Raw genomic sequence first — 23,414 nt, 5'->3', positions numbered from 1 at the left:
AGGCCATGAAGAGCTTTAAAAGTGATCAATAGAATTTTAAAGTCAATTCTAAAACATACTGGGAGCCAGTGTAATGAAGCTAAAATAGGAGTAATGTGGTCATATTTCTTTGTTCTGGTTAAAAGCCTGGCAGCTGAGTTCTGGACAGTCTGGAGTCGATCAATAGATTTTTGGGTTAAACAGGTGAAAAGGCTGTTGCAATAATCCAGGCGTGATGAGATGAAGGCGTGTAAAATGGTCTCGGTGTCCTTAAAAGTTAACATAGATCGAATTTTAGCTATATTTCTAAGTTGATAAAAACATGATTGAACAAGCTTTGTGGTGTGCTGCTCGAAATTTAAATTACTATCAAACCAAACACCAAGGTTCTTTGCCACAGGCTTAATGTGATTTACTAGGGAACCAGCAGATGGCAGTATTTGATTTGCCATCTGCTGAGACCCGATGACCAGGATTTCTGTTTTGTCTGAGTTCAGCTGGAGGAAATTAATCAGTTACCTGTGCTTTATTAAAACGGAACACTGCTTACTCAACGTACTATAGCCTATTGCCCACTCATTTCAAGGGAGGTGGTGCTGGAAAATTTGATTCAAACTAAAAAAATAGCTAACATGTTTCTCAGATTCAAGGAAGTCATATACAACTGTTGAGAAGATGCAATGACCTAACATGTCTTTAAATTAAATATATACCAACACAAATTATGCCCTATGTATCTAACATTTTTGATCAATGAATTATAGTGACATATGAGGTACTGAAACATTTTTTTGGTAATAATCACTGGACACACAAAATCTATCTGTGCCTCATTTACTGTCCTGTCCACAAAGATTCTGATATGAAGGCGTAGCATTAGAGAGCAAAAGGAATTAGGAAATCTTGTCATTCTAAAATATTTAGCAGCACAATGACCCAGAAAAGACTGAGGTGTCTCATACACGCGAGCATGGTTATTTTGGACATAGCCTTCATGCCATGATGCGATCCTTCATCACGACAAACCTTGCGCAAGGCCCGCAAGGGTCACTTTTGGAGTAGGTGGTATAATACAGTCTATGGAAGGATACAGCCAGGCCTGTCATTCATGGCACTGACGAATACTGCTTCAAGAGATATGCTATATAATCAGAGTGCTCTTCTTATTAATGCCAATCTATTGTTCTTAAATTATCTAAGAGGATTCGAATCATTTGGTAAGGTCAGTCATTGAAAGTGCAGCCTGTGTTGACTGATCTTGTAGTAAATGTTACCTTTGTTACACCCTAAGAGTAAATAGACAGACAGGACTGTACTGTACATACGCAACTCAATACATGTATGTCACATAATGTAACATACATAATGAGTTTTTTTTTTAGGAAGTTATAAGCAGAGACCTCATAGCTGGGTAAGGCCATGCATGCAAATTGATTTTGACCATTGGTTTGGAAAGGAGGGAAATCTAAAACAAAATATTTTTAGGGAAAATTGTCATCAGTGAGGTAAATTATGTTAAGTGACTGACAGTATGACAGTAAAGTGGATAAAGCATGCACAAAGCCCAGTTCTTTAATTACATATTAGTCTGCAACTTACACTAGTTTCATCTCTGAGGAGTTGTTCAGCAGGGTGACCAGGGTCTCCACTTTGCCAGGCTCTGGTCTGAAGCAGGGGTGGTCTGGGTTCAGAGTCTTGCCCTCTTCAGGCATACATGTCTGCAGCCATGTTTCAAAGAAGGGTGTCTCCCCTGAAGGGCTGGGGTCTGACAGTATCACCTGGAAAGGAGAGACAGGGGGTAGCCATGTATCAATCAATGTAGGCTTAATCAACCAAAACGGAAAGATCAGTCATCTTGTGGCCTTACACTAAAAGAGCAGCTTTATAGTAAAGTCCACACAGAGTACTCCACCCTTGAACATCAATACACTCTTCTCCACACCCCCTCACAAGCTTGAATTGCCATGAACTAACCTCAGAACCATATGTCTGCACCACGTGGCAGAGCATGAGGAAGGAGATGTCGAAGAGCAGGGCCCGTACTGATGCAGACTTTGCTGAAGAAGAGGAAGGAACATTGCTTAATGTCAGTATCTCATTCAATAAATAATATGTCAAATGAGGAAAGAAATTCCCCCCCAATAGGAACATGTCACTTGTGTATTTGAACTCACATCCTTCACCACTTATGTGCTTGGGAAACTCATTAAGCCTAGAACAAAAAAGGAAAGAAAAAAAAAAAGCACATTACAAGATGGTAAACACTTGTTAAGACACTTGTTTTAACAGACTTGTTAAAAACCCACTTCCTAGACCAAACTGGAGTTTCCAATAGGGAAAACACAGCAGCATTAACAATATGCCCCCTTTTAAATTGCAAGTCATTATATGAGTCATGATTGCAATTCTATTTTGCATTTACTCACTTAATGAACTTCCGGGCGAAGGATTTGAGTTTCCCAGTGGCCGCTGCTGCCGCCAAGAGCAGATCCAGGCTCTTTCCAGACAACATGTGTCCCAGGACCCCCAAAAGGCCCTCAGGGGACTTTGAGTGGTCTGCATCTACTGTCTAATGATCAAGAAAGGAAGTGTTATTATTCATTTGTTCTTTTTACAAAGGTGTATTGCAGTGCCGTGATCTTTGAGAACCACTTTTATTCACGAACACATTTTGCTTGAGTTTTTTCTTAGCATGTAACTTTGATTATAGGACAGTATTGTACTCATTGCTTTGTCTGCAATCACATTTCATTCATGTAATACAATTTTTAGCTCTACCTTGAGAATATTGGTGACAGTGGGCTCAGCTCTCAGGATGAGACCAGGGTTTGGCTGGATGTTAGCATTTTCTGCTGTCTTAAGCCTTGGGGCGAACTCCCTGTCCTCGGTCCTGAATCAAATGTGCAAGGGGAGAGGGACAGGTGGGGTTGGGGGTGGGGGGGTGCAGAGGAGAGACAGAGATAGGGTGGAGGGATTGGGGGATGTGGTGTATTGTGTGAATGTGTTGAACAAAATTTCATCCGTGATCATATTAACCAATAGAATTCCTGAAATGTTCCACGATAGGAACCTGTACCGTTTGGAAGTGAGGCAGGCTGTGTTGGAATCTGACAGCAGACCGAGCTTATTACACTCCTGCAGGAGCATGCCGAGGCAGTCGCAACTATGCAAAGAAGCACAAGAAGAATGATGATCATGGTGCTGGCTTATCAGGCATTTAGCAGGCTTTCTTATCTTGAAAGTCTGACAATGAAATTACAGGCAGCGAAGAAGGGTGTAGCAAGATTTTTGAGCACTGACTTGCATCTCTGATCAGCCTTGTCCAGCAGTGGTGTGAGCTTCAGTAAGTATTGAAATGCAATATTCACGTCGTCCATGAAGTCCTGGAAAAGACATTTGCTGCGTTTAAAAGCGATAGTGAAGGTTCATCTTATTACATTTTAACACAGTTATTGCTTTGTTAGACCATGGCTGCTTGGGAATACTTAATGCTCATGATGGTGTCTGTTTTACCTGTCCTCTGTCACCCTGAGGATACTTCTTTAGTCGGAGCAGAACTTGTGGGATCTAGGAACAAGAAATGGATTTCTTTAAGTGTGGTTTGAGTGTGCATAGATGTGACAATGCTTATGTAATGTGTCACCAGTGCCTATAGCTCACAGAGGCAATACTTTGAATGAATAAGTCCATATCGGATGTAATCAGTTTACTTTACTTTAGCTTATATACTAAATTGATTATTGCATACAGCATTAAACTAAAGTCAATCTAGGCAAAAGAGAGTCGACATAAGGCTATAAAATGGATATAATACTGACAATACAAACTTAAAAAAGAGAGAGAAATTGAACAGTTCAATCACCACTCAATTTTCAGCACTATCTTTTGACATTCATTTAAAGTCAAAGGACAATAAACCCTCAGGCCAAGCAAAAAAGAAAGACGCACAAAGGCAGATCACAGGCATATAGAGGGAGCATTCCTTTTCTTTAAAAGAAGAGCCTACCTTGAGGAATGTGAAGGCAGTCCATTTGAGCTCCTCGGTGCCCTCAGGTGACTCAATGAGGCCAGTGAAACAGGCCTTCCAGATCTCCAGGACAAAAAGAGGAGCGGGAATTCGCTACAGAGGACAAACAGTTTGAGACTGCTGCTAAAAAAACCCCGCAGAAATACACAGAACAACTGACATACACCCAGGGTGCACCCCCCCTGCAAATCGCACCGTGCATACACCTTTATATCTGAACAGCGTAACAGGGAAACATTTGAAAGTTTAATATAATAAATGTTAAACTTTATACAATTAAGTAAAAACCCTTAAGTTCCTTTGTCTACCAAATATTATGTTAAAGTGAGAGCAACATGAGGGAAGATTTCGTGTAAAAATAGAGCAGTCTTATTATGACTTGTGAATTGTATCTGAATTCTTGCATGAAAAAATTAATACATTCAAAGCCAATCCTTCACACTGAAATAAACAAATGCTCTTTCCACAGAAAGTTGGACTCTTTAGGTTAATTAGACCCCTTTTTAATTCTTGCAAAGCAGTTTGATTTAGATTTAGAACATTACATTTCTCTGCAACTAAATGTTCACCTGCATTCTCTTGATCATCATCAGCTGCTCCACCAGCGGCTGTGTCTCCCCTGTCAGATTCATGGTCCCTTCCAGCATGATGAAGGCGTGAACTGATGGGAAGGAGGCATGGTGCAGTGGGTCAGACTGCACAGACAGCATCAGGGGAATACTGAGGAAGGAGTGAAGAGTTAGTAAGACATGCATTGATTGTGAAGGTCTTTAAGGCCATGTCACAGCTGAGCAGCATCACACCAAAGTTTAATCTCTGTGTGTTCAATATTTAATATGAGATAGGAATCTTCACCCTTTTACTAGTGACAAGCTCTCCTCTAATTTAGTTATCAGTGTCGGGTTAGGTACACTGCCAAGGCCTTCCGTCACTCTCAGCACTGATTGCTCTACGTTGCTCCAGGAACCTGTGGAGGAATTGCAGCAGAAACACTGTAAGATGCCTCATCAATCACACCCAACAAAATATAGAACTGGTATTATAATATTGCAGATATCCAATATAAAAAAATATTTATTCAGATACTCGCTGGTACCACCACACATTAGCTTATAAAGCATAATGTTTGTGTAATAATCCATTTTGCACAATCCTATGTACACACACACACACACACACATCATAACACCTTGTTCCTCCATCCGAGCAATGTGGACCAGGGCTCTGTTCTTGGTGCTGTTCACCAGTGTGTGAAGCCTCTCCTGGCAAGCTCTCAGACTGGCCTCCGTGCTGGCTGATGGGCCAAGTTCTCTCAGCCTCTCACAGTACCAGGCACAGCCCTGCAGCAGCCAAACTACCACCCCCAGCAGTGCTCGACACAGCCCAATGCATTCCTCTGCTTTCCCATGACAGCTTTAGAGTCAGAGATGAGAGGCAGTGAGTCAGAGACAGCTTAAATGAAATGTATGACTTTTCCAAAAACCAAATTCACATTTTGTTTACTAAGCAAACATAAATTAAAAAATATAGCCGCAAGTGGCGATTCGCGGGTTCATACCTTTTTTCGCAATATCGCCATCAAAATGATTTCACACATACGGTTCAACATTGTTATAAAACACATCCTGCAAGTTTTGTAACAACTGGACAACCATTTTCTGATCTATAGCTTGATTTGTATTATTCCACATCCAGTTACGATGCTTTCATAGTGCCCCCTAGTGGTGGATTTGAATGAGACTTTCAGGGTATGCGTGAGGGGCTGATTTAGACATATCCTGCAAGTTTTGTGTTGATTGGACAAACAATATGCATTTTGTAGCCTGTTTTGCGTTTTATCCCCTGCAGTTTGTTTGCATTTATAGCGCACTCGGGTGTTCAATTTGAATGAAACTTTCAGGGCATGTTTCATTTACTTATGTGGACATATCCTGAGAGATTTGTGATGATTTCAGAATGAATACGGGATTTATAGTGTAATTTCTACAATGCTAAGTACCTGTCTTGTGCTTGTAGTGCCCCCTAGTGACGTATGTACATCAAACTGTCCAGGTATATCTGGGGCACCTATCTGAACATATCCTGTGAGTTATGTGATGATTGGCTCTACGGTTGCTGATTTGTGGTCATTTATGTCCATAGCCACACCCCTTTCAAAGTTCATTGGTTCATATCTTGAAAAGTAATTGAGCTGTCGACATGCTTTATGCAACTTTTAATAGGCTTGATCCAATGATGATTCTCTGAAAATTTGGTGGCAACCGGAGCTACGGTCTAGGAGGAGATGTCAAAAATATGATTTTCAAAAAATTCAAAATGGCGGAAAAAAACTCTAGGCGGACCTTAATGGTCCTTGAGGCTTTTTTGTAGAGCACATTGAGCTGCACCTGTGTGAGAAATTTTGAGTCAATCTTAAGGCGTGAGGGGCGTGGCCTTTCAAAGTTTGCATTTTTAAGCCTTATTTACAGCGCCACCATGTGGCTGTTTGAGTTCATATTTCTATGGAAACTGATGCACACCATTTCCAGTTATTCCCCCAAGATTCATGTTTCTAGCTCATTCCAGCTCACGGGAATTTGAGCCGGCGCAGCAGACAACAAATAATAATAATAATAATAATAACTAAAACACACAAAAACAATAGGGTTCTACCGCTACGCGGTATGAACTCTAATTAAGAGAGATCAAATGCTCAAAGATCCTGGGTAGCTCTTTAAGAGTTACTGGTATGCCGCTGTAGCTGATAGTTGTTATTCAAGGACAATGAAAAAGCTGGTTCTAAAACCAAAGGTTAACTTGTGAAACAAGGCTGATCTTGGTATTACATGCTCACTACTTCTAGCACTGACCAAAGCTTTAGAAGCAGCATTGCTGGATGAGTTGCAGATTATCCGAGTGAAGTTAGAGTAAAATGAACGACAATAACCTAAACGATATATACATAAACAATAGCCTTTCCATTCTTACATAAACTCCCAGCTTCATAAAACATTATCAGAAGAAGGACAACACTGTCACCATGGATAATGTTACATACCTGAGACGATGGCAAAACATGTCCATTATCTCCAACAGTGATTTGACACACAGCTCCCGAGAAAAATCATCAAACTATCAGAGAAGAGACGCATTCATGAAAACCTCTCATATCTTATAGTAAAACACTTGCAATCATTTTCATCAAGCATACATTACCTTGCTGATGGCTGTCAGCACACTGGAATAAGACACCATCTAAGGAGAGAGAAGGAAAAGTTAACAAAATAACATCAAATCTGTTTCACACACTGCTCTGTTACACCATTTTCATTACACTGCTCACCTGGGAACTTATAGCATATTTGAGATAAGACAAAATAAGAGGATTCGGGGAGGGGCCAATCATCGCCTGCTCCATCAGGGCCTCTGGAATTCACATCACACACAAACAGCATCATAAGCCACAACAGAAATGGGAAAACTTGTGTAAAGTCACATAATTAGCATGATGGCTTGGGAACTTCAACATCTTTCCTCTAACCTGCAAGGTTAAGGTAGTCCCATGTCGCTCCCTTTGGAAAGTTTTTCTTGATGTTAATGGCCCACTGGTAGTCACTCCAACGCTCCTTCCATGCCTGCAGAATGGCTTGCTTCAGATTCACCACCTTCATCCTGTCAGAAACAACCACACAGTTGTCAAAAATAACACCACATGTCCAAGACACAGCCATTAAAGCTATTTTGAGTTAACTTTTATATGGGACACCACTCAGTCAAACGTTAGCTTTCTTTAGATACTTGCGTTATCCATACTTTTTCTGTCTGACGTTAACGTTAGCCGTTAGCTATCGATGTCATTCATAACTAATAAATTGAGATAACGCTGTTTTGCTAGGTGCAAAAACACAGAAATGCCACGGTAAATTAAAAAAACGCCAGCCACAGTGCGTTACTACTAAATATAATGCTTACCTGACTTATTCTATTTTTTTTCAAAACATAAAAGATATTTGTTTGTAGCTTCTCCTCTTCACAATACAACGGACGCCATTTTTTTTCTTCTTCTGTAAAATACGTGAGCGTTCATTGGTCAATATCGTGACGTCTCAGTATTCCTTCCGTGGATTGGTCAGAGAAGGGACTAACTGCTCAACGGTAATGACTTAGCAATATCACAAGATGTCGTAATTTACAAGTGTAAGAGTCAAAGCTCGGCACTGTATGTTGAGGCATGGAGAAATGTAAGTAAATCATTTACCCTGCATTGAATTATGTGGTTGAAAACAAAACACGAAACTCACCAACTGGAGAAATACTTACAAACTATTAATTAGCTGGCATTTTACTTAGCGTTAATTACTGAGTTTATTTAACCAAAGCCGAGAAAGTAACTTACCGCACTACCAAACGTTAGCAGGCTACAGACAAAAGTCTTATATCTAAATTAGTCTTGCTGTCAGGTAGGGTTAACTACGTGAGTAATATCAAATTTACATAAACTTTGTTTAATCTTTACAAATGATCTATTCCATGGCATACAGTGAAATGCTTTGTTGTCTTATGTAACCACCCCATTCAGTTGTGTGATTCACTGCCTCACTGCAGTTTCATCTTTTGTGTGTCAGCACAGTCCTTTTCAACAGGTTTAAAAAAATACAAAAACAAAAACAAGTTTATTAACGTTATGTCACTCCTTAGAAGTGTAGAGAGAAGAAAACATGTGTCTTGAAAACATTCAATATCCTAGCCATACCAGGCAGTCAGTTGGAAACGGAAAATAGTCCAATGCAAAGTTAACCTTTATTGAGAAACAGTAGATTTACTGTAAAATGAGTGTAGGTTCTTACATCAGAAGCCTCCACAAACAGTACTGAAAGTGTTTTTAATATAAAACATTCAACTCAAGCATAGTCTGCAGAGTTTTTCTAACTCCAGTTTTGCACTCAGTTCTTCATCATGTTTAAAGGGATACTGTTGTCCATATCAAAACCACCCAACTACCTCTGCATGTGAAGGTCCTGTATTGAGTCTGCTGCAACAAAGACCCTCATTTTGCTTGACACCGGAGACATTGTCCTAGCTAGAGCAAGGCCTGTGTCCTGGGACGTAGCATTGCCAGCCAGCAAGAGATGATCTATCCACGTCCTGGCATAACCTAGGTAAGCTAGGGATGGAGGGGTAATGAGGGTGTGAGGTGTATGTATATGTGTGTGTGATGGGGTATTTGGGGAGAAGGTTCCTATCCCTTTGCCTTCCCTTGAGAGCTGCATTAGTGAAGGGTGCTGACAGATTTGAGTCTACCCCTGGGGAGACCAGAGAGACTGTAGTCGCAGCCCTGAGTCTGTTCTCATGACTTCACTGTTGGGACAAACCCAGTTTTGCTGACTCCTTTTGTTCTTCTCAGTTACTGTGTGATTTGCTGAAGTTAATTGCTTTAGGTTATCCAAATACAATGGAACTCACTGGCATTTAATTTATGGTATTCAAAGACCCCCCAAATCATCTTACAGAAAATACTTTGATCTAGGACTAGTTTTTACAGAAGGAAGACCTTGTATGAATATTATTATTTTAGAGATGTTTATCAGTTTATCAAATGTAACTTCATAGGTGGTTTGTGCACCATAAAATACCTCTGAGATCATTTGTACTGGGCTCAACAACAGCTGTTATCCTCAAACCTCAGGAAATAACACAAACAAAACTATGTGTATTGTGTACTATTTATCAGATCAATTAAGGGAAAGTGGTAGCTAACTCATTTACCATCCATCTGTATGCAGGGTGCAAAATCAACACCAGCCACCAGCCAAATGCTGGTAAAAGATACAAATGGCTGGTAGATTTACTTCTCTCACCAGCCAAAAAACAATGGTAATCTATTGCAGTGGTTCTCAAAGTGGGGTCTGTGGACCCCCAGGGGTCCTTGAGGTGGTTCCAGGAGGTCCCCAGCAAAAATGGGAATACTTTATTTTCGTTTGTAATTCTATCCATAAGTAGCACAGTGACAGAATGTCTGGCTATTCTGGTCATGGGTTTCATACACTTTCTGTAATAAAACATCTAAAAGCAAAGATTCTATCAGATGGGGGACCCTGGGACAAAATCTTATCAAATGGGGGTCCGTGGTCTAATTTGTGTTAGTTTAGGGGTCCCTGATGTAAAAAAATGTGAGAACCACTGATCTATTGAGTGTCTGGTACACACTGAGCATTCACTAGCCATTGGCTGGCGGACAAAATGTTATTTTACCCTGACTGTATGGTTTCCACAGACAGCCTGAAGAGGATACTCTTAGTATCCTAGTCGGAGTCAATAGAACTAATATTTCATGGCTTGTGCCTCTGAGCTGTTGTAGAACTGCGTATATGTTACAGTAGGCCCATTCTACTCTTTGTACAGTACATAACTTCACTGTCTTTCTCTTTTTTTCTCTCTTCCTCTAAAACACACTAAGGGCCTTTGGGCACACACAGGTAATTACCAAGGGTTGAGAACCAGGAAATGAGAGTGGCCCCCTCATGTCCCCTCAGGTTATCCATTTATGTTGCTTCATGAATCAGGATACACCAAAGGCACCTACTGTAACTGAAAGAAGATAAGGCACATAATGTGTTTAATGCTGCACACAGACCCTTTCTCAGGTTAACACTCCCAATGGCAATGGTCTTGTCAAGGGAGGACGCAGTCACTAGTGGAGGAGCTGATGATTAAAATAATATAGAATATAGGGAAATCTAATATTAAAGCTGCAGTGAGCAACTTCGGCTGCAAATGGCACCAAATAATAACTGTAGGACTTTTCTGGCTTTGGTGACCTCCAGTGGTTATATCAAAAAAAGAAACCAGCAACTGTGATATCTAGTTTCATCCATCTTATTAGTTGTGTTTGGATAAACATAATCTGTCAAAATATGAAACCAGTTCTTTTTAAAAAACGATATAACACACAGAGGTATTTTTAATTTTGTTTAATACAACCTCTTATCAGGCCTGTGTGGGTGTAAACTGTAGTGCCTGGTTGACATCCTCTGACATGATCATATATATTTAGTGTGCAGAGGTCTAATTAGCCAAGTGACAACACCTGTGCTGGGCCTCTAGTGTTTTTCTGAGATAGCCTAGCTTGGTACTTAGCTAGGACTTAACCAAACATCAGCTCAGTAGAGCCTCTTTCAAAATTGAGTTGTCGGCCCTTCTGATGTGGTTTAGGACTGTCATTTGTAATTCATTGATTCTCATCAGCAGGCTGAGACAAAGACAGCTGGTAACAATTTTGGATAGACAAGTGCAATAGGCCTTTTTTTGGCTTGTCATAGTTGGAAAGCACAGGTGTTACTAATAACATTAAAGGTGGCTCTGTTCTGTTCAAGTGCTCCAGTAAGCCATGGCAAGTGGGTACAGTGAATGTACAATACCAGAGCCCTGAATAAAAGCAGCTAAATGGAATTCAGCCATCATTCATTTTGCCTGGAAAACATGTTGGTGTCTTTTAAAATCCTGTGTACATTTGTCTTTTGATGTGTACTTTTGATGTGCACTGTTGACAGCTAATGGACAACACCGGTGGGCTTATTACACAAGACGACAAATGTACAGCGCTGTTGTGTCTCTTCCATTTGGGCAGCAGACTACAAATAATTTCTCGGTCATTGGATGAATTCCCATCACACTTCAGGACCTCCGAAGGATCAGTTTGTACTTTCTGTCAACTCAGCAGTGCATTTCATTTCGTTTCATTTTCAGCTTTCTAACACAAGCCTGTGTGTTGACAACCGATCTGCTGTGAAATGTTTAGAAAAACACAGTCTGTATCATTTATTCTTCAGTATGTACCAATCATTGATCTCCGAATCCAACTATTACTCACGTCATATGTTAATTCTGGATTCTATTAATGCTATCATACTTGTCTTTATAATCATTAATTATTTGCTACATATACATTTTACAATAATACATGCTGTATTGTTACATTTTATAACAATGGAGTTCATCTGATGACATTACATCTACATCTAGTGACCTATAAAAATATATCACTTTGATTGGAATTGAATCGGATCCAGTTTTGTACCATATCACCCATTTCTGACACCATGGGATGACCTTATATGTATATACATGTATATAAATTCCTTTGTTGTAGATTATATTGTCAAAGCAGAAAAGGCATAGTTATAATAACATAAACCTCAGACCTCTACTCTTTGATTGAGTGATACTATCACCAGAACTAACAGGGAGTACTTTTAAGGGTGAAAGTGTTGGTCACAGAGCCACATGCGGCTTGACACTGAAGAGCTTTATATAGCCCCTTCAACACGATTTTCCCTCATTTTTCTGTCATCAAGAGTCCAGGCTACAGGGAGTTTGTTCCAGCATTAATTATAACTAGTCTATATGGGCTGGCTGGCAGAGAGCCTGGCGAGGCCACTTCCTTGAATCCTTTCACATCCTTTAACTGACACTAGAAGTCTTTAGTAGGTTTTTACAGCTTTTTGTTTAATATCATGTGAACAAATGTGTGAGTCCAGGCCCCAGCTGGCTTAATCGACTGTTCCCTGGGAGTCACAGAAGGGACATTCCCAAGGGATCCTGGGTGTCAACTTGCTGTTGCATAATTTAGACAAAATATCATGATGACGTGGGAAAAATCTATCTATCTATCTATCTATCTAAAACTAAATTACAGTATTTAGCATTGGTGTGTCGGTCTCTGTTGAGGTTGTGCCTGGCCTGTTACCCAGCTTCATGCTTTTTTTTCTCTCTGTCAGGCCAGCGGGTTACATGGCAACAGCCTCCATATGGTAATTAATAGGTTTTATTTGCAGGAGCCGTAAGTGTGAAGGGAGAGGCCGGTGCACCAGTGGCGCTTATTGCTCTGGGGTACTGCTAACAAACCATCATTGAATTGCAGCATTTTCTGCCTGAGGGGTAGGTAGAAATAACCACTATTTTCTGGCATTTCTTCATTTTGGTTACTTGGTTGGCAAAATCTAACAACAAAAAGCACCTTTAGCTTTGCATCTTAGAGCCCTGACCCCAGTTGGTAAATTGTGACCTACAGTGGACAACTATACTTTGGGATTCTACTTGCTGAGAATTATTTTAGTAACTGAAGTCTTAGTCTACCCATCCAAATAGGCTACCCATTCTATCTGTATGGCATGTGCTTGGGATTACATAGCAACCATCTACCATGCAGGGCAGTTTATCCTGACATGCCCTTAATTATCCAGGACTTCTTGGCATCTAATCCTACTATTACAGTACACCAGCTTGACATCACGGCTATCAAAAGACGGCTCACTTTCAGAGCAAAGTCAAGTTCTGAGTTCCACAACCCGTGTAACACTGATGAAAAATCTATAATTCTTTCATGCATTAGGCGTTCATTAACACCATCCACCGCTAATCCTGAAAGCTTCACTTCTACTCTGTGTGTGTGACACAAAGTCAAACAAAGCCTACATACACTGCACAGGCCATGTTACATAATCAAACTTGGCAAATGCTTCCAGCATAGCCTCTGTGATCCCAGTGTCAGTTAGTGCTGAGACCCAACGCCTGAGCTCAGCACAACCAGTGGCCAGCATGTTAATCCTACATCTGTCACTCAATGTGGGTGATTTAATTACCCCAACCTGAATTATTTAGAAAGAACTGATGGCCACAAATCTCGTGCAAAGAGTTCTGCGCATTGTTAATTAAGCAGGCTGCAGCAGTGCAACTATTATGCCCTGAAGGCGTTTATCTAAGTTTAAGTAACAAATGCCCTTTTATATGAAACTGTATATTGTATACTATATATTTGCAAAACAGCGTTAAGTTATTTTTATCCCAAATTATATTATGCTCTGCGATTGACTGGCAACCTGTCCAGGGTGTACTCGCCTTTCGCTCGATGTCAGCTGGGATTGGCTCCAGCCCCCCCCCCGTGTACGCAGGATAAGCGGTTGATGATGGATGGATGGATGGATTGGTATCAGTGTATATGTTAGCCTATAAGTAAGAAATTACAGTATAGAAATGCCAAAGATATGTTTGCTGCAATTTAGAAACAGGGTTGCCACTAAATAGTTTGTCAACTACAGAGAACAGACAAGCAGATTTTCAATATTCCACTTTGTACGTTTCTTTGCACTTTGTATGTTAGCAACACTTCTCTTTAACCTTTGGTTTATGATAAAATTGAATATCGGCAGATCATTCAGATTTTATATATCAGATCTTTTTAACTTCCAGATATTGTCAAACTTATACTGCCTAAAATATTCAGTACTGATTAGGCTCTACTGAACAGTGTACACAAGACATTAACTTACAAGAAAACCTAAATGTGCAGTTACTGTGCAATGGCCTTTTTTCACAGACATTTTGAATTGTCATAATTGGAAATACACAGGTGTTACTAATAACATTAACGACGGCTCTGTAGTTTGAAGTTTCCCAGTGAGCCAGCATGCACAATACCAGGGCCCTGAAAGTGAAGCAGCTAAATGGAACTCAGGCATCATTCATTTTATCATTTGCACCTGTATTTTTCCTGCTGTGACACAACAAAATGTCTTCAGTAATACAGGCCCATTGTGAAATTTAATGCTTAAAAACAGTAAGTTTCCCACAGTGCTGAGGTAGTATATTAATAATGATCTCCCATTGATCTGACAAGTCAGCTGCAGGACTCTTGCCTGGTCCAGCAGGCCAAAAGGCCCTTGGCCCCGCTGGTTGTTTGTGTGTCACAGTGTTTAATTGATGAGCCTTCTAGCATAATTGGCCCAAGACCAGGAAGTCATCTGACTGTGGTGACATAATTTGTGATCTCTCATCTTAAACCACCCCTCATGGTGATGTATTACCTCAGCTGCCACTTCATCCATTCATTAAGCTTGAGGATGTCTGGTGTACTTTACACTTCAGTACAGCCTAAACTGGGGGACCACTTACAACAAAAGAGATAAAAACAATCTTTTTTCACAGTTAGTTTTTAATTGAATAATTTAAATGACTTTGAATTAAAAGCAAAAGCCCAGTAGACATTTTGCTGGACATAGGAAGACTTCTACAGAGGTCAAAGGTTTTTCCAATCATCCCTGTAAGAGAAATACCTGTTTCATCATGAACATCTGTGCTGACATGAAACAACAGAAATTAAATCATCAAAATTGAGACAAGAATCATTTTTTTGCCTCTCAATAGTAATTTTATTGTAGTACTCTGATAAAAATTGATAAATATTGATTGCTGTATTCTATCAAAAAGAACTAGTATAAAAATAAGCAGGTTTGTTCAGCCTGGCTGATCCTTTTATTATAATTTTTATAACATTGCTATGCTTTTTACACTATAAACCTTTACATTTAGCTGAAACGTTTGTGGTGTTTCTTTTGAAGGGCTCAGGTGGGCAACATCAAAGCAAAAACAATCTCCGAAAATATTATTCAGTAGAAATTATTTAACTATGCATTTCAGTGAAGCAGCAAAGAAGCTGTTGATGTGTCACCTTTTTTATTTTTCCACTGAAATTTTGTGAGTAGGTACAGAGGCTTCACACATCAGTGTATCGAACCTTCCCAGAAGGCAATGAACATAATAAATGTTTGGGGTTGGGTAAAGAATGCTTCACTTGCTAGCCAAATAATGTTCTTTATATTTTACTACATCCTTCAGTTGTCTAAAAAAGCAACATATAACCAAGAAATATAGAGTCAAGCATACTGCTAGAGTTAAATGAATATAAGGAAAATATTAGTCATTGTGACCAAAATAACAACCATTTTATGGTTCTCCTCTTTGCTTTCATGTTGTGGTTATATGTTAACTACAATTGTTCCACAGGTACATGACATCCACATTTTAGTGAGGTAATAGATATACTTGACTTGATAAAAGGTTAGATAATTTTGTGACACAACATAAACATGTTGAGGTTTGAATAATAAATTATAAATAGACATCTTTAATAAGGTCATGCATCATCATTTTGTCTCTTAAATTACTGTATACAGTGATAGCTAATGATTGAATCTATAACTACAACTTACATTTTTGTTGATTTGGTTGTAACTTTTGATTGAACAGGGGTTTGCTTTAATTGATGGCATATGTTTAGGAATAATTTACACTTATAAACAAACCATTTGCAAACTAGAGACTCAAACACCTTTTTGGAATGACTAAAATTTTTTTAACATATCAGTCTTTAGGAAGATTACCTTGGGAACATTCACTTCAAAACTTGAGTCTGAGCTATGCACTATTACTTTGGTATCAAATCTGAGAAATCATGTGCATACAAGTACAATAAAAAACAAAAAAAACTAGGGTAATTCACCTCACGCCATGCCTTTCACTGTGAATCAAGAATGATAAATGCTCGTGTTCAGTGAATTACAAGAGAAGCATTAAGAATATGCTTATTAAAATGTATTCATAAAGGTGCGCTTCAGTGTTTATTGCTTCCATTCAGATATTGGTCCAGTGTGTTATGTTATCATATTAGCATATCGCTAAAATGCATTTAGTTGTCTACAGTATGATGTTTGCAAATGCCAGAAGAATTAATACAGTATGAGGAGTGAAAAAGAAGGACGCTATTTTCTCTTTGTTTTTCATGATTGTCTTTTTGGACAGTGACTGTGATAGTGTGTTTTTAGCCAAACTTGCACACATTCATTTGACCTTTTAAAGCATAAGTTTGCCATATCATAATTAAATAGTATTTTTATCATTAGTCTACAGTTTGTAACACTATAAAGAGCTGTTAAATTTACCCACTGTTGATGTGAAATGGATAGAAATGTAGCGCCAGCTACTGTAAATTGCCTAATAATTTCAGACTATTCTAACCTTATTAGGATAACACCAAGTCTTGTAGACATATTTGCCCTCATGATGCTTGTTCTTTTAGCATTTGGGATGGATGTCTGTTTGGATGGTTAGAAACACCCAAACCTTGCATTTCAAATTCAGCTCAGGACTACTCTCTGGCCAAAGGACTACATCAAGGATCTTTCTCATTCTTGCATTCTTCCAGTGTACGTTTTAAAGGTTTTAGAGATATTTTAAAAATTTGACCAACAATTTAACTTAACTCTTGTCAAATAGATTTGATAAACATAACATCTACAATTAAGTTTGTCTTTTTCTTATTTCAGACTTGTTGATTAAAGCAATGTCATTACATAATTTCATCTCACACAGACCTCAATAGGATTTCTGTACCCTGATTCTCTTAACAATATGCATAGATTCATTTTTAAAGAGGACAAAAACACAATAAGGGTGATCAATGTATGTCAGTTTGTTGAGTCTTAATTTCCATATGGAAGGGAAGAAAATGTTTAACATAGTTTACTAGATTATAATTTAAGTTGTGAAAAGGGTACACTTTAAGTTACATATCTTTGTGGGGTTATTAATCTGATTAATACACACCTGGATATTGAAATGTTTATTTAAGTCGGTTGTCCACCATTTGTACTTTAGTTTTATTTTACCTGACTACTTAGTAATATTTTTTACATGGCATGATATGTGTTGGCCAGTGGAGGAAAATCATGATGTTGGTGGCTTGTAAGAAGTTTGTTTTTAAGATAAAGTTCAAATATGAGGCATTAAGAGATTTTAAATAGTAAAGAGTATTAAAGAGTATTACTTTATACAATTTCATTTCTGTTCAACATATTCCATTATGTTCTTCATAGTGCAATTAATTTAGCCTTCTCCCTATGTTGGTAGATTTTGGGATCACACCAATACTGAAATGAAGATGTTTGAATTATGTTGTTCTCAGTGGCTCATGGTCAGATGTTTTAGCATGGCTCATTTCATCTGTATGCTGCAGTGCATGAATTTTCAATGTGTCACTGAACGCAGGTCCAGCTAATTACAGCAATGCGAGGAAAGCTTAAAAGGAGCCTCGTAACACTATTATTTGTGTCCAAGAACAAGTTGAAATTGCAACTTCTATTTTTTAGAGGTGTTTTTGGAAACTGATACTGCACACAAAACATAACTTACCTAAGCAATGTATTTACACCTACGATTTGATTATAAGGTTCAGTCATAATAGTTTTTTGATGCACTATCATTGAACACTCTTAACTCAAAATGACCATGTGAAAAAAGATTCAAGTTTCCAATAAGGAAGAAGGTCTTTCTCTAGCCTTTTCCTTGATTGTAGACATTCCTTACCACAATTTTCTAAGCTGTGTACTCTTGCTTTCCCCCATTCCTTCCAGTTAAGTCTTATTTATTTTCCAATCTTTCACAGTAGTCAGCTTTTCCTATGGCACTTTGCATTGTTCTGCATTTTTACCCTTGGATAAAGTTATTTAAGGTTGACCCTGGGTTAATGGGTAGAGGTCATATTTCCGACTCTCTGCGATATGACCTTTGATCCAGTGCCCTGGTGGCCTGTAAGCGTTCAAACTCATGTCGGCTGTTCCTGTCTGGACTGAGGTTCGCCAGTGCCCTGCTCCCACCACCTACATCCTCCTCCTCATCATCACGGCTTATGAAGGCCAGTTCATTTTCATAGCAGAAGGAGTTAGAACTGGGGACTAGGAACTTGTTCTCCACCATGTCCTTGGCACTGCAGCGGGGGGTGGACGGCACCTCGTAGGTTTTGTGAAAGTGAGAGTAATCCACCTTGTACACGTTCTTCTCCTCAAACAAGACTGGCTCGAAACGGTGACCCCATAGGATCTCAGAGGCCAAGTAGGAACTGCGAGCCTGCGTGGTCATGGCGGTTGCTTCCACCATCCCCTCCAAGATGACGACAACCTCAAAGTCTGCTGTCTCCAGGTCTTGTTTGCTGATCCCAAAAAGGGGGCTCTCCTCATCTATCTCATGGAGAATAGTGATGGGTGAAACCAAGAAAATCCTGTCCAGGCCTTTATCAAAGCCCACATTAATGTCTATCTGGTCTAGAGGAATATACTCCCCCTCATCAGTGATCCGAGGTTTGATGAGCTGTGCCCTTACATGGGCCTCTACAATGTGGCTCTTGCGAAGGTTCCCTACCCTCCACATGAGGCACAGCTTTCCGTCCCGCATGGCAATGACAGCATTGTGGCTAAACAACAGTGTTTGGGCTCGTTTCTTAGGCCTTGCCATCTTGGCCATGATGGCGCCAATCATAAAGCAGTCAATGATACAGCCCACTATAGACTGGAAGACCACCATGAAGACAGCCACTGGGCACTCCTCAGTCACACAGCGGTAGCCGTAACCAATGGTAGACTGTGTTTCAATGGAGAATAGAAAGGCCGCCACAAATCCATTGACCTGTAGGACACATGGAGTGAAGTTGTCATCTCCGGCTGGGTTATCCAGATCTCCATGCAGCAAAGCTATGACCCAAAAGGCTAAGCCGAAGACCAACCATGAGACGACAAACACAAGAGTGAAGACCACCAGCATCCATCGCCAGCGAATATCAACACATGTGGTGAACATGTCAGCCATGTAGCGCTGCGACTTTTCGTCCATATTGGCAAACTGCACATTGCACTGGCCATTCTTTTTGACGAAGCGGTTGCGGCACTTGCGGCGTGTATGGATCTTGCCATTGCCAAAGCCGTTCATGCCATGCATGGTAGTGAGGCGGAGGCCCTCTTCCTCAGATGACACAATGCTGTAGCGATTGATCCTTCCTACACTCATGCTCCCGGCGGCGCCTCCAGCTGCAGGGTCAGAGCAGAAGGGCAGTCCTGGAGTCCCAGTGTGCGATCGTGGCCCCTCACAACTTGATCACTGGGTAAGCTGCATTTTAGTGAGTCATAGGCAGGGAGCTGGGTGGGAGCCTTGTGCTTTAATCCAATCCCTGTAGAGAGTGTCAGGAGAGGAGAACAATGTGAGTGTCTTTATGTGATATAAGGGTCAAATCACACCATACCTGTAGATGAAACATCACCAAAGAACCAACCATGAAAGCTTATAGTGATGGGATAGCAAAACATTGTTGTATAAGTAAACAAATAGTTGCCACTGGTCCAAAAAGCTAGTGATATCACACTGAATGAACTGTGTTTGAGCCCAAACAACCAATTCACTGTCACCACGTAGTGTCCTTAAAAAAAATAAAAACGTCTGAACTGGATTAACATGATTTAGATTTTTTTATTGAATGACTGTTTTTCAGGAGTTTCTCTCAATATTCCCAATTTTTAGTGTGTTCAATATTGTTATGGTTTAACATTTCTTTTCCTGTTACACTACCCAAGAAAAGGTTTATAGTGCTAGCATCCATAATAACGGTTACTTCATAATCCTTCTCCTCGCCATCTTGCTCTCTTTAAACGTCACGACTCAAAATCCAATTGGCCCTCACTGAAGGGTTCTCATGTCTTTTGATGTCGACTGGGTAAGTGAAGAGCTGGCCTCACAGCAGATCCACTTCTGTCGCATGGCATTTCCTGTGCTTTTCTCTTTCAAATGATTTAAGAAGGTTGGCAGTGGAGACAAAGTAAATCATCACCTACCAGATGTTTAATATTACATAAGAATTGACCATCATGTGAGCCACTGCTTGTATCTTGTTAGGTGTTTTTATAAGATGAGGGCTATCATATTTTAGGCCTATCTGTGATATGGCAGCCCTACATGTTAGTTTTCATCACGTCTTGGTTGTATTTATAGTTTATCAACAGTGTGCAGCCATCACACATCCAATAGACAAGCTATGCTCTTCTTTTTATTCTAGGTTTGCCATTGTCCTTTCAGCACAATACTTTTGTTAGGGGACTAGAGCGCGTGTGTGTGTGTGTGTGTGTGTGTATTTAAACACACTCCTAGGGGACTTGTATGTGTGCCACTGATTCCACGGACATGCAATTCCAGATGCTGTGTACAGGAATGGCGAGAGAAGGACCCCATTCTGTACAATCTGCAGTATTAATCATGTGAGGATTTATAGCACATTCTCATGGTTCTCCATAGAAGTAGGTAGTAGAGATTTCTCCCCTGTGCAATGCCCTGTATTACATATTCACTGTAATTACATACTGGAACTTTAGTTTATAAGAATATTACAAGATTAGACATACAACAAACCCACTTTGCAACATAAAGTACATACTCATACTGTATGTGTCAAAATATTTGTTTAGAATTAAATGAATATGTCAGTATGGCTATTAAAGTATTTTCTTAGTCAGGCAGCAGATAACCTGGCCGCTGAACTGGATGTTGAGCCTCAGGGTCAAGGAGTTTTTCCCATGGGAGCTGGACTGAGGCCCCTCTGGGTGCAGACAGCTTTTATCGCCTGGCCACATCCGTTCTGTGTCTGCCTGCCTGATTTGGGCCCTGAAGACTTGATAGTTCACTCATGTGCGTTCCCAAATCCCAGGTGCCCTGCTGTCTGCCAAACACACACACCAATTCTGTCCTAACTCAAACTCTTTCAGGTGGAAGTTTTCCTGATCTGTATCCAGATTACCTCATGCACAATCTTAAAATGGTCCCTTAGGGGTCAAACACATACCTGTATCAGGAAAACATACTGTAGTTAAATGTTATGTACTATTTTTATACTTCTAAAGGCTCTTTTCACCTTTTGACGATATCACACTACATTCCCAGAAGAGCCCAGCTGTTAGTGCTAAAAATAGTAATCCTACCACTCCTCTCAAATATGTAAATATGTCAACCAAACTAGATTGTCTTATCCTTTCTAATTGTATCTAGCACTTCATTTTTACACAGACAGTTTAATTAAGCACGTTTGTGGTCCTTGGCTCCCCCATGTAGTGACAGGTGGGCTTGGTCATAGTAACTGCACTGACTGTACTCTATAATTGAGATGAAACTTGAGACTGAACGTCGTCTCAGCATTTCACATTATACATCTTGGTCTCTACACTACACACATGACCTGAGTGGCCCTACATGGTGCGCACTCTTTATATCATACAGTAGTTGTACAGTGTCAGGTGTCCAGTCAACTGAAAGTAAAAACCCTCCCTGTGTCTTTGGAGCCATTTGATAAGTGTCGTAGAGTCTCAGCCCAAGCAGAAAGCATCTGCTGTAGCTACATGGGAAGCTCTTTAAATCAAAGTGTCCCCCTGAGAGGTTTGAGTGTACATGGTGCTTAAAGATTCAACTGTCACTGGCTCTTTGACAATAGTCTTTACTATGCCTAATAGTTTGACATTAAATTAGGCAACTGCTATTAATATCTGGATAGCTATACATCTTAATTCTCTTAATTCAAAGAAATTAGAAGTTAAAGAGGAAATCAGTTGTTCTTTAACCATATTAATTACAGGTAGAATATAATCACATGTAATTGAACAACTGGTTGTTCAGACAAAAAATAAGTCTTTTGGTGCTTTAGTGCTGTTTTTACATATGTAAATGACCGGTAATGGCACAGTTGTTAGAACCTGCTTCCACAAATTTAGGGTTTTTTTAAACACAAGAACAAAAAAAATAGAACAACTCAATATAAGCTTATTTCTGTTGTTAAAGGTATGTAGATGTAGTAGTTGTCTAGTGTTAGTCCTTGCAATGAGAGACGAGTCAGTTGGTGTGAAAGTTACAGCAGGTTCCAATCTTGTGTTTTCAGTTCTGTTGGTGGGTCAGCCTTTTTGTTTGTACTGGGATCGAAGCATGTGCCTTTGAGACCGGTTCCTAATTCTACTACCAGGCAAATTTTGTCCTACAAGCACTGTGAAATGACTACTCAGAGAGAGAGGCCATTAGTAGTGTATTGTTGTATTTATATTGTTGCCTTGTCTTGCAGTTAAAACACTTTGAGTTGAGAATACATCCATAACCAAAGAACATGAATCTTTGATTCATAAGGCAGGACACGGAAAGTGATTTGCACTACAGCCAGTAATTTCATGAATAACCTTTTGTGACCTAGTCTGCTGTGTGTGTTCTTGGGGAGTTAAGAGGAGTGACGAGGGGAGATGATAAGCTCGTAGCTGATTAGGATGAATAGAATGAATAATTGGATGTGCAAAATAATGGAAGGGATTGTGATGAACAATGAGGTGGAGGGGGAGAGGGCCCTTCATCTCAAGACAAGCATGCAGAAAACTGAGCTCGACCACGACGCTCCCAGCCCACCTCCCAAGGCCATTGTGAAGGAAGAGCAGAGGCTCGGGTGTCATCGTATTTTTCTATAGCTCACCGTGCGGAACTCATCTTGTCTCAAGTGACCTACAGGTTTTTTTGTTTTTAAAGAAAGTAACACCACTTCACCATGCAGAGATGCTGTCTAGTTCTCAGCGTCAGCACAGCACAGTCTTAGTGACACTTTGTCATTTTAAAGGGTGCAACTACTAGACAGTATAAGTTAGAACCAGACAGTATCCAACCCTGTTATACTGTGTATGTAGGTCATCCCCTGTGCCGAGATGCCATCTCAGGTGGTTGTAGAGAGAAGTGTTCATAAAGAACTGAGTCACCTTCT

At 39.9% G+C, this 23,414-nt stretch overlaps 2 protein-coding genes and 1 long non-coding RNA gene across 4 annotated transcripts; 1 reads left to right on the top strand and 2 right to left on the bottom strand.

Moving 5' to 3' along the window:
- Positions 1-1,526: 1,526 nt before the first annotated feature.
- On the bottom strand, positions 1,527-8,115 carry LOC123967206 (mediator of RNA polymerase II transcription subunit 24-like). 2 transcript variants are annotated; one of them, XM_046043241.1, is made up of 17 exons: positions 7,958-8,115; positions 7,527-7,657; positions 7,329-7,411; positions 7,202-7,240; positions 7,044-7,117; positions 5,196-5,419; positions 4,862-4,973; positions 4,576-4,726; positions 3,986-4,099; positions 3,493-3,546; positions 3,280-3,362; positions 3,056-3,142; positions 2,758-2,869; positions 2,406-2,548; positions 2,154-2,191; positions 1,954-2,036; positions 1,527-1,757 (listed from the first exon to the last, which is right to left on the bottom strand). In XM_046043241.1, the coding sequence occupies exons 2-17, from the start codon at positions 7,654-7,656 to the stop codon at positions 1,575-1,577; spliced, it is 1,710 nt and encodes a 569-aa protein (XP_045899197.1). In that variant the 5' UTR covers position 7,657; positions 7,958-8,115; the 3' UTR covers positions 1,527-1,574. The 2 variants fall into 2 exon arrangements, with proteins under 2 accessions (XP_045899197.1, XP_045899198.1); XM_046043242.1 differs by having other exon boundaries at positions 2,758-2,857.
- Positions 8,116-8,138: 23 nt separating this feature from the next.
- On the top strand, positions 8,139-12,013 carry LOC123967208. Its single transcript, XR_006824209.1, has 3 exons — positions 8,139-8,226; positions 9,001-9,144; positions 11,536-12,013. It is a non-coding gene; the product is annotated as an uncharacterized LOC123967208 (long non-coding RNA).
- Positions 12,014-18,260: 6,247 nt separating this feature from the next.
- On the bottom strand, positions 18,261-19,660 carry kcnj12a (potassium inwardly rectifying channel subfamily J member 12a). The gene has a single exon (XM_046043243.1). It carries the CDS (start codon positions 19,655-19,657, stop codon positions 18,356-18,358), a length of 1,302 nt encoding a protein of 433 aa, XP_045899199.1. The 5' UTR covers positions 19,658-19,660; the 3' UTR covers positions 18,261-18,355.
- Between the last annotated feature and the right edge of the window lie 3,754 nt (positions 19,661-23,414).

The sequence above is a fragment of the Micropterus dolomieu genome, unplaced genomic scaffold (assembly GCF_021292245.1).
Source record: "Micropterus dolomieu isolate WLL.071019.BEF.003 ecotype Adirondacks unplaced genomic scaffold, ASM2129224v1 scaffold_147, whole genome shotgun sequence".
Classification (NCBI taxonomy): Eukaryota; Metazoa; Chordata; class Actinopteri; order Centrarchiformes; family Centrarchidae; genus Micropterus; species Micropterus dolomieu.
The sequence above is the reverse complement of the archived record's forward strand: the minus strand, read 5'-3'. Positions and strand labels throughout refer to the sequence as shown.

Coding starts and splice junctions, on each gene's coding strand:
- LOC123967206 (XM_046043241.1), bottom strand. CDS start 7,656: ATGAAGGTGGTGAATCTGAAGCAAGCCATTCTGCAGGCATGGAAGGAG. Junction 2,870..3,055: donor GCCTGCCTCACTTCCAAACG/GTACAGGTTCCT, acceptor CATTTGATTCAG/GACCGAGGACAGGGAGTTCG. Junction 2,192..2,405: donor TTCGCCCGGAAGTTCATTAA/GTGAGTAAATGC, acceptor TTTTTGTTCTAG/GCTTAATGAGTTTCCCAAGC.
- kcnj12a (XM_046043243.1), bottom strand. CDS start 19,657: ATGAGTGTAGGAAGGATCAATCGCTACAGCATTGTGTCATCTGAGGAA.